Source organism: Syngnathus scovelli, chromosome 2, assembly GCF_024217435.2.
Source record: "Syngnathus scovelli strain Florida chromosome 2, RoL_Ssco_1.2, whole genome shotgun sequence".
Taxonomy (NCBI): domain Eukaryota; kingdom Metazoa; phylum Chordata; class Actinopteri; order Syngnathiformes; family Syngnathidae; genus Syngnathus; species Syngnathus scovelli.
The window spans coordinates 19,665,820-19,679,612 of NC_090848.1; the positions used below are offsets into that span (position 1 = coordinate 19,665,820).

General features: G+C 40.7%; 3 protein-coding genes across 5 annotated transcripts; 2 read left to right on the top strand and 1 right to left on the bottom strand.

Annotated features, from left to right (window-relative positions):
• Positions 1-832: 832 nt before the first annotated feature.
• On the bottom strand, positions 833-3,683 carry lzic (leucine zipper and CTNNBIP1 domain containing). 2 transcript variants are annotated; one of them, XM_049754055.1, is made up of 7 exons: positions 3,534-3,683; positions 3,155-3,278; positions 2,662-2,797; positions 2,172-2,270; positions 1,995-2,090; positions 1,589-1,664; positions 833-1,509 (listed from the first exon to the last, which is right to left on the bottom strand). In XM_049754055.1, exons 2-7 carry the CDS (start codon positions 3,253-3,255, stop codon positions 1,454-1,456), a joined length of 564 nt encoding a protein of 187 aa, XP_049610012.1. In that variant the 5' UTR covers positions 3,256-3,278; positions 3,534-3,683; the 3' UTR covers positions 833-1,453. The 2 variants fall into 2 exon arrangements, with proteins under 2 accessions (XP_049610012.1, XP_049610011.1); XM_049754054.1 differs by having other exon boundaries at positions 3,530-3,680.
• nmnat1 (nicotinamide nucleotide adenylyltransferase 1) lies at positions 3,624-8,703 on the top strand. 2 transcript variants are annotated; one of them, XM_049754053.1, is made up of 5 exons: positions 3,624-3,762; positions 4,810-4,948; positions 5,026-5,209; positions 7,094-7,218; positions 7,986-8,703. In XM_049754053.1, the coding sequence occupies exons 2-5, from the start codon at positions 4,834-4,836 to the stop codon at positions 8,384-8,386; spliced, it is 825 nt and encodes a 274-aa protein (XP_049610010.1). In that variant the 5' UTR covers positions 3,624-3,762; positions 4,810-4,833; the 3' UTR covers positions 8,387-8,703. The 2 variants fall into 2 exon arrangements, with proteins under 2 accessions (XP_049610010.1, XP_049610008.1); XM_049754051.2 differs by having other exon boundaries at positions 3,736-3,904.
• A 974-nt stretch (positions 8,704-9,677) lies between these two features.
• rbp7a (retinol binding protein 7a, cellular) lies at positions 9,678-13,476 on the top strand. The gene is made up of 4 exons (XM_049754056.2): positions 9,678-10,023; positions 11,652-11,830; positions 11,912-12,013; positions 12,257-13,476. The coding sequence occupies exons 1-4, from the start codon at positions 9,951-9,953 to the stop codon at positions 12,311-12,313; spliced, it is 411 nt and encodes a 136-aa protein (XP_049610013.1). The 5' UTR covers positions 9,678-9,950; the 3' UTR covers positions 12,314-13,476.
• Positions 13,477-13,793: the final 317 nt, after the last annotated feature.

Genomic DNA, 13,793 nt, shown 5'->3' on the forward strand with positions numbered 1-13,793 from the left:
AGTTAATGTGGGATTTCTACATAAAATTTGCAGCTTTTTGATAAAATATATTTTAAAGAGTACAATAAAAAGACTTTTGTTCACTGCACCAACAGGCATTTGTCCTGTAGTTTTCCTATTATAGCTATTATTCTTTTGCTGTATCTGCACATTTTAAGTTACTTTGATAAACGTTACATGCCAGCCTGTTTTTCAATTCTGGATGACAGTATTCAAAAGTGAACGTTTCCTTCTTTCTACAAACTTTTTAAAGTAAAGTTAAACACTGTACCTTAACTTAAATTCACTTACCTCTAATGGTGAACTAATAGGATGGAATGACCTAGGGGCCTCAGATAGACCTCACTTCGCAAGTCAAGCGCAAATGTCTTCACATACGACTTCAAGTATTCCTGCAAGTGACAAAGTAAGTGCATTGCATTTGTTACATCTAGTACTTGTGTGTTAAGGAACGACATGTTTGCTAAATTTGGCTCCTTCAGGTACCCCCTAAGAAAAAGGTGGTGGCCAAACATGTAAGAAGGCCAAAACTGAAAGGTAATGTGCGACCACGGACATAAGAATGGGTTAACAATAGGCCCCTCATGGCTGAGGCCAGCCATCTTACATTGCCACTACAACTTAATGAAATCAAGGGCTGCAAAACTGAAGGCACAGAAAACAGACAAAATGCTATTTAATGATGACGTAAAAAAAAAAAAAAAAGTAATATGCAAAATTGTACTCCAAGAAGAAAGATTAAAAATTCTTCATATTGTATGCAAAAACTGTACATTAAATGTCTTGCACAAAACAAAGTATCAGAGCTACCCTGAAAATATTTTTGAAAAAGTTATATAACCACAATAGGATGATTTTATTTACAGGACAACAATCATGTCTGAATTTTACAACAGTCATATCATGATCTTAAAGTCAAGCTTAATAAAGAAGTCTTTTTTTTTTTTTTTTTACAAGAACTAATAAGATTAACAATAAGTCAGAATACAGTATTAGAAAATCAAATGTTTCCAAGATATGAAAAAAGACATTCATTTTGGATTTTATTTTACTATTGATGCTTTTTCACATGTTCTTTTCAGGGCCCTAACACTCCCATGTACTGTAAAGGTCACGACACAAACGATAAAACGGCCACTTAATACACATCACACAGCACACGCAATGACAATGAATATCATGTTTTTGTCTAATAGTAATAATAATAAGCAGTAAAAATGCAGCACAAAAAACAGCACATTTCAAATGTAACTTTTTACCCCACACATTAAAACACCTCAAATTCTAGTACCTACGAGAGCATACACATTTAATACACTTGAGGTGTATAAAAACAATACTGTTAAAAAGCATCAACAGCAACAACCATAAGTGCATTCGTTATTTACAAGAGCAACCGTCAGTTTTTCTCTGCAAAATACCTATTAAAATATATTTTCTTAAATGAAAGCGACTACGCTTTGGTTTTCACACCACAACTTGCCAACGCCAATATTTTATCTTCAGACCCTGGAAACAAAGAATGGAAATAAGTAAACAATTGCAGCTAAATTATATTTTTAACTATTAAAAGTGTCATTTTACTTACCTGTTGCCACTTTTTCAAACTGGCTCAAAGTAGCAGTGGCATTTTCTGCCAGGAAAGTTTCATCCTCTGTCGTGAGCTGTCAACAAATGAAGAGTAGTTACCGTGACGAGGTCAAGTTGACCCTGTTGCTAAGTAGGAGACATTTGATGTTCTTTTTGGATTCATGACATTTTATCCTAGTATTGCGTCCATTACTTTAAAAAAAAAAAGTATTTGTTTCGTTAAAAAATAAAGCTTAAACCTTGAAATATTAGTATACTACTTTTTTAATTTTGTAATATCGCTTTTTAATATCTTGTCATTGAAAATTATTACTTTATTCACAGTAAGAGCTTATTCCCCATGCAAAATATGGCTAATCGAGTAGTTTTTTTCCTAAAATGACCCTAATGCTGGTTTTATTCACCTTTTCTCCCAGCTTCCTGAGTGCTGTGAGCACCTCCATCTTCTGCTGCTTGTAATCGTCTCGAGACAGCTTCCCCACCATTACGTCACGATCCATCTGTGCACAATGTCACACGAGATCAGACGGATTGGAAAGCACAGAAGGTAACGGATACAAAAAATTCAAAACATAGCTCACCTCGGCCAGTCTGGTTCTGAGCTGTCCCGGCTGTTTCTTAGCGAAAAGTCGGATCACTTCTGGAGTTTTGAATGCTTGACTGATGGCAGCCTGGATGGCCTGAACAAAATACAGAGCTGAGGAATAAATCATATGAGCGTAATAACCCATTCATCAATCTTTTAAGAATACAGAAATGCAAGTATGCAGAGAATGACTGTACTACTTTTCCTTCTGTGGCACTATGCAGCCTCCCATAGGGCAGATTTGTTACTACAGCAGACATTATAGGGGTGGTGTGTTGGTCATCTGGAGTGCACCACAGCAAGCATGTGCAGTGATTTTGTTTCGCCTCGTCGTGTGAAACGGCTCACGATTTGAAACTAGGTTAAGATAATACAACTGGTATGTGTGCACAACTTGTTATTGAGAGAGGATTCTTTTCTTTTGTGGTGGCACAACTCATAGAAGTCACAAGACACAAGTTGTTGCGTGTGTCCACTGTGCATACCAGCTGCATGCCGCTGAGTTCATCCACAAGTGTCATGTCGCCTGTCATAATCTTCTTTAGAGAGTCGTTGAACTCACTCAGCTGCTCCAATGTCTCTTTCTTTGTTTCTTCATATTCTTCTTCATCAATCTCCTCCCTGCAGTGAAGATGTATTGAGAAAGCATGGCTGTTTTTATTTTCCTTCTTGATTATTTTATCCATTTTCTATAACGCTTTTTGAGGTGCCTCACAGCTGATAAGCGGGATACACCTTGGCATACTCACCAGGCCACCATTCACAACCACAATCATACCTAAATCTTCAATGAACCTAAATCTAACATGCTTATGGGATGTGGACTGAATCGGGAGTACATGCATATTTCACATGGCAGGCAGGAGCAGACATTCGAACCCAGAACCTCTTGATCAGGCATAAGTGCTACCGTGCAGCTGCACCAGTATCTACATCAGTAAATGAAACATGTAAGAGTATTCAGTCTCCATACAGCACCTGCATTCTTCCAGATCCTGCAGCTGCTGCATCAGTCTGTCAAGTTGCTCCTCCATATTCTGTCTCAGTTTCCCAGTTTCTGACTTTCCACGAGAAGCCATTCTCTACGGTTTCCCCGACGAATCTATTTGATCACAGAATTAAGATTTGTTTATTACACGTCAAGCTAACGTGCAACGGGTACTATGGTTAGGATGAGGTACACGGTGAAGAACGCGACACTGTTTCAACAAATTGAACTGAGGGATTTAACCAAGAAGAGTGTTTTCGAGTTAGCAGAACAGCTAGCATGTTAAAATAGGACAACAGATCACCATGACCTGATAAACAAGATGTTGGATCCGTGACGCAGTTAACGGAAATAAATATTCATACCCACTTCATAAACGTGACGACTGAACCCCGAGTTCGAGCTCTCGACGTGGGTTAACCTATCTCCCACAGTGTTGTTTGGTTGTTATGTGGCTCATGAGTTTGTTTGCGATCGTGAATGCAGCTCAAAAACGTGGGTGTGGTTTACGACTTCTTCGGTGGTCTTCTACGTCACCCACGGACGTCGATCAATGATTACGCTAGCCGAGCTCATGACTTCATTATAGTGTTTCCTGGTAAAAAAAAAAAAAAATACAGTTCCTACAACTTTCACCTTATATGAGTCAAGAGAACGATTTTTCTGTGTTTGCTCTAGATTATTGTATATATTTTCAATGTTCCTTCCCACGAGATGCAGTTGAATAATCGGAGTCGTTGGTAAGGGTACGAGCTAACGTGCTAATGTTAGCGGTGTTAAATCACTGTTAAAGACAACGTTAGCTGATCGGGCAAGACGCGTCGAAACTTCGCATATACACATGCACATTCTCACCGAAAGACAATTTCGAATTTTCATCTAATTTAAAACATTTGTTTGGAATGTGAGAGGACCGTATACCCGAAGAGAACCTACACATCCCTTAATCAAAGACGTGACACCATGTTTTCAGTCATTATTTCATGAGATTGTTAAAATCAAACACACAACTATCGCAGAGGTTTTTACAAATGTTAATTTTTAATCCTAGATTAAAACTTGTTCAAAGATTAAGAAATCATGATATCACTTGGTTGTTTTATGTATTAGTATTACTAGATTAATCGATTTACAATACCGGTCAAAAGTTTTGAAACACCTTTAGATTTAAGCATCCACAATGCCTTAATGGATCTAAGGCTTCATCCAGCACTCGACTGTGACTAAGCGGTCAAGAAATTCAAGCAATTAACTCTTGCTAATGCACACTTGAACTGAAAGCCATCTACATCATAAAGCTGACTGAGAAAATCTGAAGATGTGCAAAGCTATTATCTGGGCAAAAGGTGCCTACTTTGAAATTACAAAAAAAATATTTTGAGTAACTTTTATTTGTTTATCAAATAGTTCCATCAATACAGTTCAGGATTTTTCAAATAATGAACACTAAAGCACTGCATGTTTCCAAACTTTCGACTGGTAGTGCATAACCTCTCAGAGTTGTGAGATAAATTTGTGATTCCAGAGTCCACCTAAACTTCATTCATTTACATTTGCGTTTCAGTCTCAATATTCAAACTAATAACATTGTGCTGTGAGTTGGCAGTGCTTACTACCTTCACAAACACCTTTTTGCCTCTTGAAGGTTAACCCTGCTTCAGAATGAGGCATGGAGAACGAGAGAAGAACAAGAGTGATCCTTCTGGCATGTGGATCCTTTAACCCCATCACCAACATGCACCTGAGGATGTTTGAACTGGCACGAGATTATCTGGAGGACACAGGTTGAGTAACGATTTGTCTGTTGTTGAAACTTTTTTGGTGATTCTGACTCAAACTACTCAAATGACATTTGAGACAGGTCGCTATAAGGTGGTGAAAGGCATTTTGTCTGCGGTTGGCGATGGCTACAAAAAACAGGGCCTGATTGAGGCTTTCCATCGTGTGAAAATGGCCAGACTGGCAACAGAGAACTCCGAGTGGATCACAGTGGATGCGTGGGAGAGCTCGCAGCCTGAGTGGGTGGAGACTGCCAAAGTGATTTGGTTAGTGATTTAACAACTTTCCTTCAACTGCGTTAGCTTCAAGACAACCCTTCCTTCTCCAAAGTTTGCTTTATATGCTAGAACCTGTTATTGGGCATAACAATCAGTTGTTGAAAAGTGTTGACCATTTGAACTTGTTTAAAGGTCGGTAATGAAACTTTTTCCAGGTTTCTGACATTTCGGAGTGATAATACTGTACATAAACAATAAGGAATTGCATTGCACCTAAGAAGATCCAATAGTAATTGTTTGACAATGCTCAATCCACTCTGAGCTTCTGCTGAGTAGTCAATACCTTAAATAGCCTCTGGTTCGCTGACCTAAGGCATCGGGCAAGACATTAGAGGTGGAGGAGCTCAGAGAAGTAAGGTGGGGCGAGACCATTTTAAGACAAGTGAAAGAATCTTAAAATGAACTCCAAAACGTAAGGCTGCGTCAATTCCGATTACAGCACCGTGAAAACTGAGGGTGTAGTGCAGGTATGGGCAAACTACGGCCCGCGGGCCACATCCGGCCCACGGGACCGTTTAATCCGGCCCGCCAACCCTAAATAAATTGTATTATTAAACATTTTTTTTCGGTCATTTTGCCTGCAATGACTGCGTTTCCCCAGTAGATGGGGAACCACTCGCCTGCGCATTTACTACCGGAAGCCGTGTCAGAAAGCTCGGTGCACACTCACAAGTGCGTGTACGTACTCAGTAGTACAGAAATGGCGCACTCGCGCTCTGTTTGTATCAGTGCCGAATTTAGAGCGTCGGCTGTGACGACAGCATTCTTGTAATTTGCGCGCCGAGTTTTCAGATACAGTTTTACGCTAAAGCCACCCACAAACCTTTCCCTGGAATCCTTCCATTAAAATGAGTCGCCCAAGGAAAAGCAAGGTGGACACTGAGTGCCGAGTGTTTAACAAGAGTGGCCAATTTGGCTCGACGTACGCGACGTGACGTTCAGCCACATGAACATCAACCCGTCACAGATCTAGGTAAACGGACCAACACCTCGGATCTCTCCTAAAAATTGCCACAACAAATTTTACTCCAGACTATGACACACTAGCAAAAAAAGGGAGACCAACAACACTGTTCCCACTGAAAATGAAGGGGAGGCTTTCAAGTTTGTTGTAAAAAAATGCATTTTGAATATGATCTGTACAAATAGCAGGGATTGAAACTAGCGACCATTCTCATTTTCAAACAATGCAGGATGCTCAAGGACATTGATGCACCACCTGTTTGTGACTAATCTTAACCTGTAAAGTTCTTAAGGCTTACTTTATGGAAGTGTTTCCCGTTTCCTCACCTCTGTTACCAGGTGTTTGTGAGTTAAAACTCCGCTCTGATTTTCAGATACCCCTCACCGTGTTGCCGTTTTAATTACTTCATTTGGATGTATGGTTTCACCGATTCTTCAAGATGATATATTTGGTCAGAATGTTTGCCGTTTGATGTGATCTCAAAAGATAAACATACATCTTTCATTAATCTGACCTGCAGGCACTGAAGTGATGGAGACTGTTATTCATAATAACAGTGTCGTATTTTATGAGAATCACTGATAGCAGTTATTTAGGGATTTTTTTTTTTTTAATGCTGTTAATAAATGCATTTGTTTTCAAAAAACGTTTTGGGACTATCCATGCTTTACTACCTACTAAAGGCCCAAACCTTTTATGCAATGACCTTTACAGGTCGTTTATATTACTTCACACAAACACTACATTCATCTGCTCCAGGTTCGGTCCCCCCGGTCAAAATTTAGAACCCAATTCGGCCCGCAAGTCAAAAAGTTTGCCCACCCCTGGTGTAGTGACAAATTCACGAGTCAGTTTTCCAAACTCTTAAGACCTTTAAAAACTGGTCTTATTTTGTTTTTGTTTCTCAGGCATCACTACTCTGAACTAACAGAAGCCAAGCAAGCTGGTGATGATGTGGACACTGTCAAGTATGCGAAAAAGAGACGCATTGAAGAGAATTATGTCGAGAGTGCATCAGATCACAACAAAAAAGGTAAGTGATTTAGACTGCACTAGCATTATTGGTCCCAATTATTTTTTTTCAAATATGTTCTGTGTAGCCCAACTAGTCAAAACTCAGTGTTCCGATTAATGTTTTGTTTGTTGAATATGAATTAAATGATCAAAATCCACCCAATTTTTGTCCATCTCAGAAGGCGGCTATTTTGCCACTTGCTGTCGACTGCAAATGTATTCACAATTGCCTGGTCTTAGGTCACAATTATTTACTGCTCACCAGTTTTTTGAGGCTGAGCTGTGATTGGTTGCATCTTAAAATCTTTTAGTGATTTTATTAGATACTTTATCATCATTACTAGACAACAGTCAAATTGTAGCGCACCCTCTTAGTCTGCCATCAAAACAAAACCTCTAACATTTATATTTACTGATGTTAAGCGATGGACGCTTAGGTCTAGCTGCATTTTTAAACTGTATATTTCTTATCATTTTAGATGTAATATGTGACAACAAGGCATGTCTGTGAGGGCCTGCCAACATTTACAGCCAAAGCATGAATGTCAAATTGACCATCAGTGGATCTGTGTCTTTTTACACATTATATTTGACATCCCTTTTCTAAACTTAGATTGGTTTCCTCTTTTTTTTAACCTCAAAATTCTACATAATGACAGATTTTTTTAGGCCATAATAAAATACCTAGTTTTAAACATAAATCTACAATTGTGTATAGTATTTATTTTCAATACCTTAACAAAGACAAAAAATCTGACTCAACCAAACTGTCTACTCAAAATGCAGAAGCAACTCAACTGATGCTGCTCTGCGGCGCTGATGTCCTCGAGTCCTTCGGGATCCCAAACTTGTGGAAAGAAGAGGACATCGCCGAGATAGTGGGCCGCTTCGGCTTGGTTTGCATTACGCGTTGTGGCGCCGACCCCCAGAAGTTTATCCACCGGTCAGACATGCTGTGGAAGCACCGCAAGAACATCCATGTGGTCCCCGAGTGGGTGGCCAACGAAATCTCAGCCACGCATGTGCGCCGGGCTCTGCGTCGTGGCCAGAGTGTCAGGTACCTGCTGCCAGACAACGTCCTTCGCTACATACATGACAACCACCTCTACAGCGCTGAGAGCGAGCAGAACAACGCTGGTGTGGTTCTTGCACCCTTGCAGAAACATGCTGGTGACCCCGCCATTTAATTTAGAAAGTCACATTTTTACATATTTATTAAAGCTTTGACTCGTGCCTACTCCACAAAACAGTAATAGAGTAGAATTGTCCATTGAGATCAATTCTATCTGATATAATTTGTTCGAGAGTCCAACCTGGCGTCGTCATAAAGCGTTTACATAGTCTTTGTACATGAATTGCTAATAACTGCTAATAGCTCATAAACTGAAGTTAGTCATTCATCCGGTCAGTACATTAGTTATGGACATCACAATTCATATTTGATGGACTGGGCTTGGACTTGTTTTTAGTAGAAATTCAATAAAATGGCTGTCTGTTTTTTCAACCTGGAAATAGTGTTTTATTGTTATTGCAAACTCATCAAAACTTCATGTTTCAGCCTTTTTTTAAATTAGATTTTTTTTTGGAGGGGTGGGGTTCTCCACCTTCTTTCCAGCTTCTTTCCACCTTCAAAAAATACCATTGAAGACTAAATGGTCCGAATGTGTGTGTGAGAGCATGAATGGTCGTTTGTCTTTTGTGCCTAGCTGTGATTGACTTGACCGGTCCAGGGTGCATCTTAACTTAAAGTCAAATAGAATAGGCTCGAGCTTACCCTCATTATTTTTTTTTTTTTTACTGATTACATTCCAAAAACAGAAACGACATCAAGTTACCCATTGATATGCAAATGTTGGACTACAGTACAGTCATAATTCTTTGGAAGGTACTATAATAAGGAGCCATCTTAATTGTGCGCATTGCTACGGGGGGGCCACAAAGGTGTTTGTTCATACTGTAAATATGCATGTAAATGTCTGGCAGTCAGAATTGATATTTTTAGCGGGCCTTGTTATGCAGGTGTGTCTTTCACTTGAGTAAAGAACAAGGAAACAAGTGTGCCTTACTGCCTTTTGGGCTTGCAGCTCAGTGGCCTAGTAGTAGAGTGTCCGCCCTGAGACTGGAAGGTTGTGGGTTCAAACCCCGGCTGGGTCATACCAAAGACTATAAAAATGGGACCCATTGCCTCCCTGCTTGGCACTCAGCATTAAGGGTTGGAATTGGGGGGTTAGATCACCAAATGATTCCCGAGCGCGGCACCGCTGCTGCTCACTGCTCCCCTCTCCCCCAGGGGATGGATCAAAATCACATGGGGATGGGTTAAATACAGAGGACAAATTTCACCACACCCAGATGTGTGTGTGACAATGATCATTGGGACTTTAACTTGGGACTTTGCAGACGGATAAAACAACTGAATTTGTCTTCTGATGTATAAGAAGCCTTGAATCAGTTGCTTATGTCCACCTGTAGTTTCAGACAGTTTTCCCCTCATCATCATTATAGAAAGTTGTGGCGTGTAAGCTTATGACATATCTGTGAGTGCCTGTAAATTGACTTACATAATTGGACCAGTCTAACTTGCCACGCATGAGCGTGCCTTGCATCGCCGCTCAGCTGACATAAGGGCACACCTACTTTAATACTTTACTGCTACTAAACAATTTTTTCTGCCTTTTGGAAGAAGCCTTTGAAGCCGTAGATTTAAACCCGCTCCAGTGGTTCAGAGTTTGTTGAAAGGCTATCCCAAGAATGCATGCAAACTTGTGTGGCACATGGGACATGATCAGCAATGAGAACTTTGAGGGCTACATGATTGCATTAGGTAAGATACTTTCAATGTCTTCTTGTTATTAACCATTCATTTTTGTCTGAGCCTTTTTAAATGGTTTTGTTTAGCCTGTACAGTATTTGTATATGGGTAAATGTACTGGGACACTTGGCTAGTAAAGGTAAAGACCCAATGATTGTCTCACACACACACACATCTGGGTGTGGTGAAATTTGTCTCTAAATTTAACCCATCCCCGAAGGGAGCAGTGAGCAGCAACGGAGCCGCGCCCGGGAATCATTTGGTAATCTAACCCCCCAATTCCAACCCTTAATGCTGAGTGCCAAGCAGGGAGGCAGTGGGTTCCATTTTTATAGTCTTTGGTATGACCTGGCCAGGGTTTGAACCCACAACCTTCCAGTCTGTACATATTGTACAGAAAGTGAAACCATATGCACTCTCTGGGAATACTTTGCAAAATGTGAGTGTGTCTGTGTCTCTTTTCAAGTTTTTGCCAAAGGTTTTTGATGGTGGTTCTCCAAGCAAACTCATTAAAGCGTGCCCACATTGGATCATGTGGGAAAGAAAGAACCTTTCATAAAATGTCACCAAGCAATTTGAGCGGGAAATTTGGGTCTCCATACAACATAGTACTAGGCTATGAGTTTGTGGTCGGTTAGCTCATCAATACATTTCTGCAAAAAAAAGGTGCACTGCACTAATCAAATGTCACTGTCAAGCTCTGCTCACGAACAATGACGTTTTAGCAAATATAAAAAAAAATCCCCTACTAGTGTGTAATCTTAATGGACAAGATAAACATTAAATGGTCACTGACACCAAATTGATTAATGTGTTGAAAGGATTTTTTAATTAACAGTTCCAAATTTGCACAAGACTTCTGCATGAAAGAAAAAAAGGTTTACTTGAACATCTGATATGTATTCAATATTAACATTAAATGTTGGCAAGTGAGCGCTGACACCATTAAGTCCCCAATGATCATCGTCACACACACATCTGGGTGTGGTGAAATTTGTCCTCTGCATTTAACCCATCCCCATGTGATTTTGATCCATCCCCTGGGGGAGAGGGGAGCAGTGAGCAGCAGCTCGGGAATCATTTGGTGATCTAACCCCCCAATTCCAACCCTTAATGCTGAGTGCCAAGCTGGGAGGCAATGGGTCCCGTATTTATAGTCTTTGGTATGACCCGGCCGGGGTTTGAACCCACAACCTTCCAGTCTCAGGGGGGACACTCTACTACTAGGCCACTGAGCTGGTTAAACATGGTTTCAAATGTTATTAATTCTGAACACAGCCACATACCGATGAGCGAAGCTCATGCAAACTTGTGCAGCCACATGATCTTGGTTGTTATTTTTACCTTGCTTCTTGATTTTCTTTCAGGTTTTGGTCATATTTATGGTGGAAAAAGTTTTTAAATTATTTAGCTTGGTAAAAAAGCATTTGAACTAGGCTATTTAGTAGAATTTATGTTATATCCGCTGTAATGAGCGTGATAGCTCCTCTTGATAGTTATCAATTATAAACGGCTATTGAACAATAGAAATAAACAATTCTGCATTGTATAATGTAACGTCACAAATACATTTGGTATAGTATGAGTAAGCCCCAAGATGTGTTTGCCCTTATCTGTTCACATGTGGCCACTTTCCCCAGATATCAACCCTTGTATTAGAAAAATTGCTCTGAAGCTGAAGCTGAAGAAGTTGATTGAACAACAGAACGACCGGTACGTCATCAAAACATGTAGCACTTTCAGGAACTACACCGTGTCCTTTCGAGTGGGACAGGTGTTTGAGGAGTTCTCCGGGGGCTTAGACAACAGGCACATGAAGGTGAATAGCAGTGGCCCAACAAACGCTTGAGGGCCTTGCGTTGAATTTTGATGAGCTGGCGTTTTCTCCTGTGCCGCGCAGTCGCTGGTGAGGTGGGAGGGAAACAAGCTGGTGTGCGAACAGACTGGTGAGAAGAAGGACAGAGGGTGGTGTCACTGGATTGAAGAGGACAAGCTTCACTTGGTATGACTTTAGCATCACACAAAACAACTATTACCATTCATATACGTAATGTATACCATAATATTTCTTCTCTCTACAATACACAATGTTCGTGTTCAGTTACTATGTCATTTATGGGGCAACACTGGACAATCATGGTCTGCACATCTGTCCCACAGTTAATGATAATATTTTTTTTAACAAGGGCCATAGAAAACGGAAGAATGTATTACTCAATGTGGCATCTTTTTTTCCTATTCTTAGGATCTGTATTGTGAAGGGGAAATCTGCAAGCAGGTTTTCAAGAAGGTCAATGACTGAAGAGGAGGATAAATGTCAAAAATGGACATTACACAAAAGAAATGAGCTCTCCTGTGAGCTGTGAGGGAATAACTAAAATACCACTAGAGAGCAGTACATGAACATGAATACTGTACGTACTGTGAGTACGGTGGATGACTGTTTACCATTGCATTGATCGAGGTTAGCTCGCAAGGGGCAAAAAGATTAGCAGCTTCTGGTTACTTATACGTTTCTCCATGCGTTTGTGCTTTTATGGAACAACTGTCAAAGTCAAAGTCAAAGTCAGCTTTATTGTCAATCTCTCCACATGCCAAAGACACACAAAGAAACCGAAATTTCGTTCCCCCCTATCCCACGGTGACAAGACATGGCCCACAATAGACAATCAAGTAAACAAGTAAACAACAGCATGCTGAATAAATAATAAATAATGAATAAATAACACAACAAATAAATAAGAGGAGCAAAAAGGAGCAAGTGAGCGTACAGCAGACATTCCAGAAAATAGCGCAACAGTGCCACACGCTACGCAGAAGGGGGTAGTTCAGGGTCTTAACAGCCTGGAGAAAGAAGCTGTTGGTGAGTCTGGTGGTGCAGGAGCGCAGGCTCCTGTACCTCTTCCCAGAGGGCAGAAGGTCAAACAAAGAGTGAGCTGGGTGACTCACATCACTCGCAATCGTGGTTGCCTTGCGGGCGAGATGGGAGGTGTAAATATCCTTCAGGGAGGGGAGCGAAGCACCCTTACCAGCCGTATTCACTATGTGCTGCAGGGCCTTCAAGTTCTGTTCAGTGCAGCTACCACCCCAGACAGCGATGCAACTGGTGAGGACGCTCTCAATGGTGCCACGGTAGAATGTAGACAGGACTGCCTGAGGAGCACATGCACGCCTGAGCTTCCGCAGGAAGTACAGGCGGCGCTGAGCTTTCTTTGCCAGTGACGCGGTGTTTTCGGACCAGGAGAGGTCCTCACTGATGTGCACCCCCAGGAACTTGGTGCAGCTCACCCTCTCCACCACAGCACCGTCGATGATCAGCGGCAGGTGTTTTGTGTGACCCTTCCGGAAGTCAACAACGATTTCAACTAATATGTCAACTGTGGTCAGTGTTTTAGACATACATATCCGTATTATGTGTGGGCATATGTGTCACCTAAAATTCAAATAAATGCAGACCAATGTAAACAGCATTTTTATTTTTTAAATCTGTTGACAAACAGTTATGCTCAAATCCAAGGTTGGGCAAAGTTTGGCCAATGAGCCAAAAACATCTTGCTAAATGGTTTAACCTAGTCTATTGGTCATTGGGATGTCGAAATGTTTTTTGTCATGTGCCACATAGTTAAGATTTCCTTCATAGATGGCCGTTATGATGCTGAACTCAAATAAAATAAATATGTGATCGCTTCATATTCCATATCCATCCATTTTCAACATCGCTTATCCTTTTCAGCAACTGATTGAACAGTCTTTCTCGTTTTAAAGTCAGAAGCCAGTAAAAA

Excerpts from the sequence above, each read along its gene's own strand:
- lzic (XM_049754055.1), bottom strand. The coding sequence starts at position 3,255 with ATGGCTTCTCGTGGAAAGTCAGAAACTGGGAAACTGAGACAGAATATG. Across the intron at positions 2,271-2,661 it reads AACTCAGCGGCATGCAGCTG|GCCATCCAGGCTGCCATCAG; the intron begins GTATGCACAGTG and ends TATTTTGTTCAG. Across the intron at positions 1,665-1,994 it reads TCAGGAAGCTGGGAGAAAAG|CTCACGACAGAGGATGAAAC; the intron begins GTGAATAAAACC and ends ATTTGTTGACAG.
- nmnat1 (XM_049754053.1), top strand. The coding sequence starts at position 4,834 with ATGGAGAACGAGAGAAGAACAAGAGTGATCCTTCTGGCATGTGGATCC. Across the intron at positions 4,949-5,025 it reads AGATTATCTGGAGGACACAG|GTCGCTATAAGGTGGTGAAA; the intron begins GTTGAGTAACGA and ends CATTTGAGACAG. Across the intron at positions 7,219-7,985 it reads ATCAGATCACAACAAAAAAG|AAGCAACTCAACTGATGCTG; the intron begins GTAAGTGATTTA and ends CTCAAAATGCAG.
- rbp7a (XM_049754056.2), top strand. The coding sequence starts at position 9,951 with ATGCATGCAAACTTGTGTGGCACATGGGACATGATCAGCAATGAGAAC. Across the intron at positions 11,831-11,911 it reads TAGACAACAGGCACATGAAG|TCGCTGGTGAGGTGGGAGGG; the intron begins GTGAATAGCAGT and ends TGTGCCGCGCAG. Across the intron at positions 12,014-12,256 it reads AAGAGGACAAGCTTCACTTG|GATCTGTATTGTGAAGGGGA; the intron begins GTATGACTTTAG and ends TCCTATTCTTAG.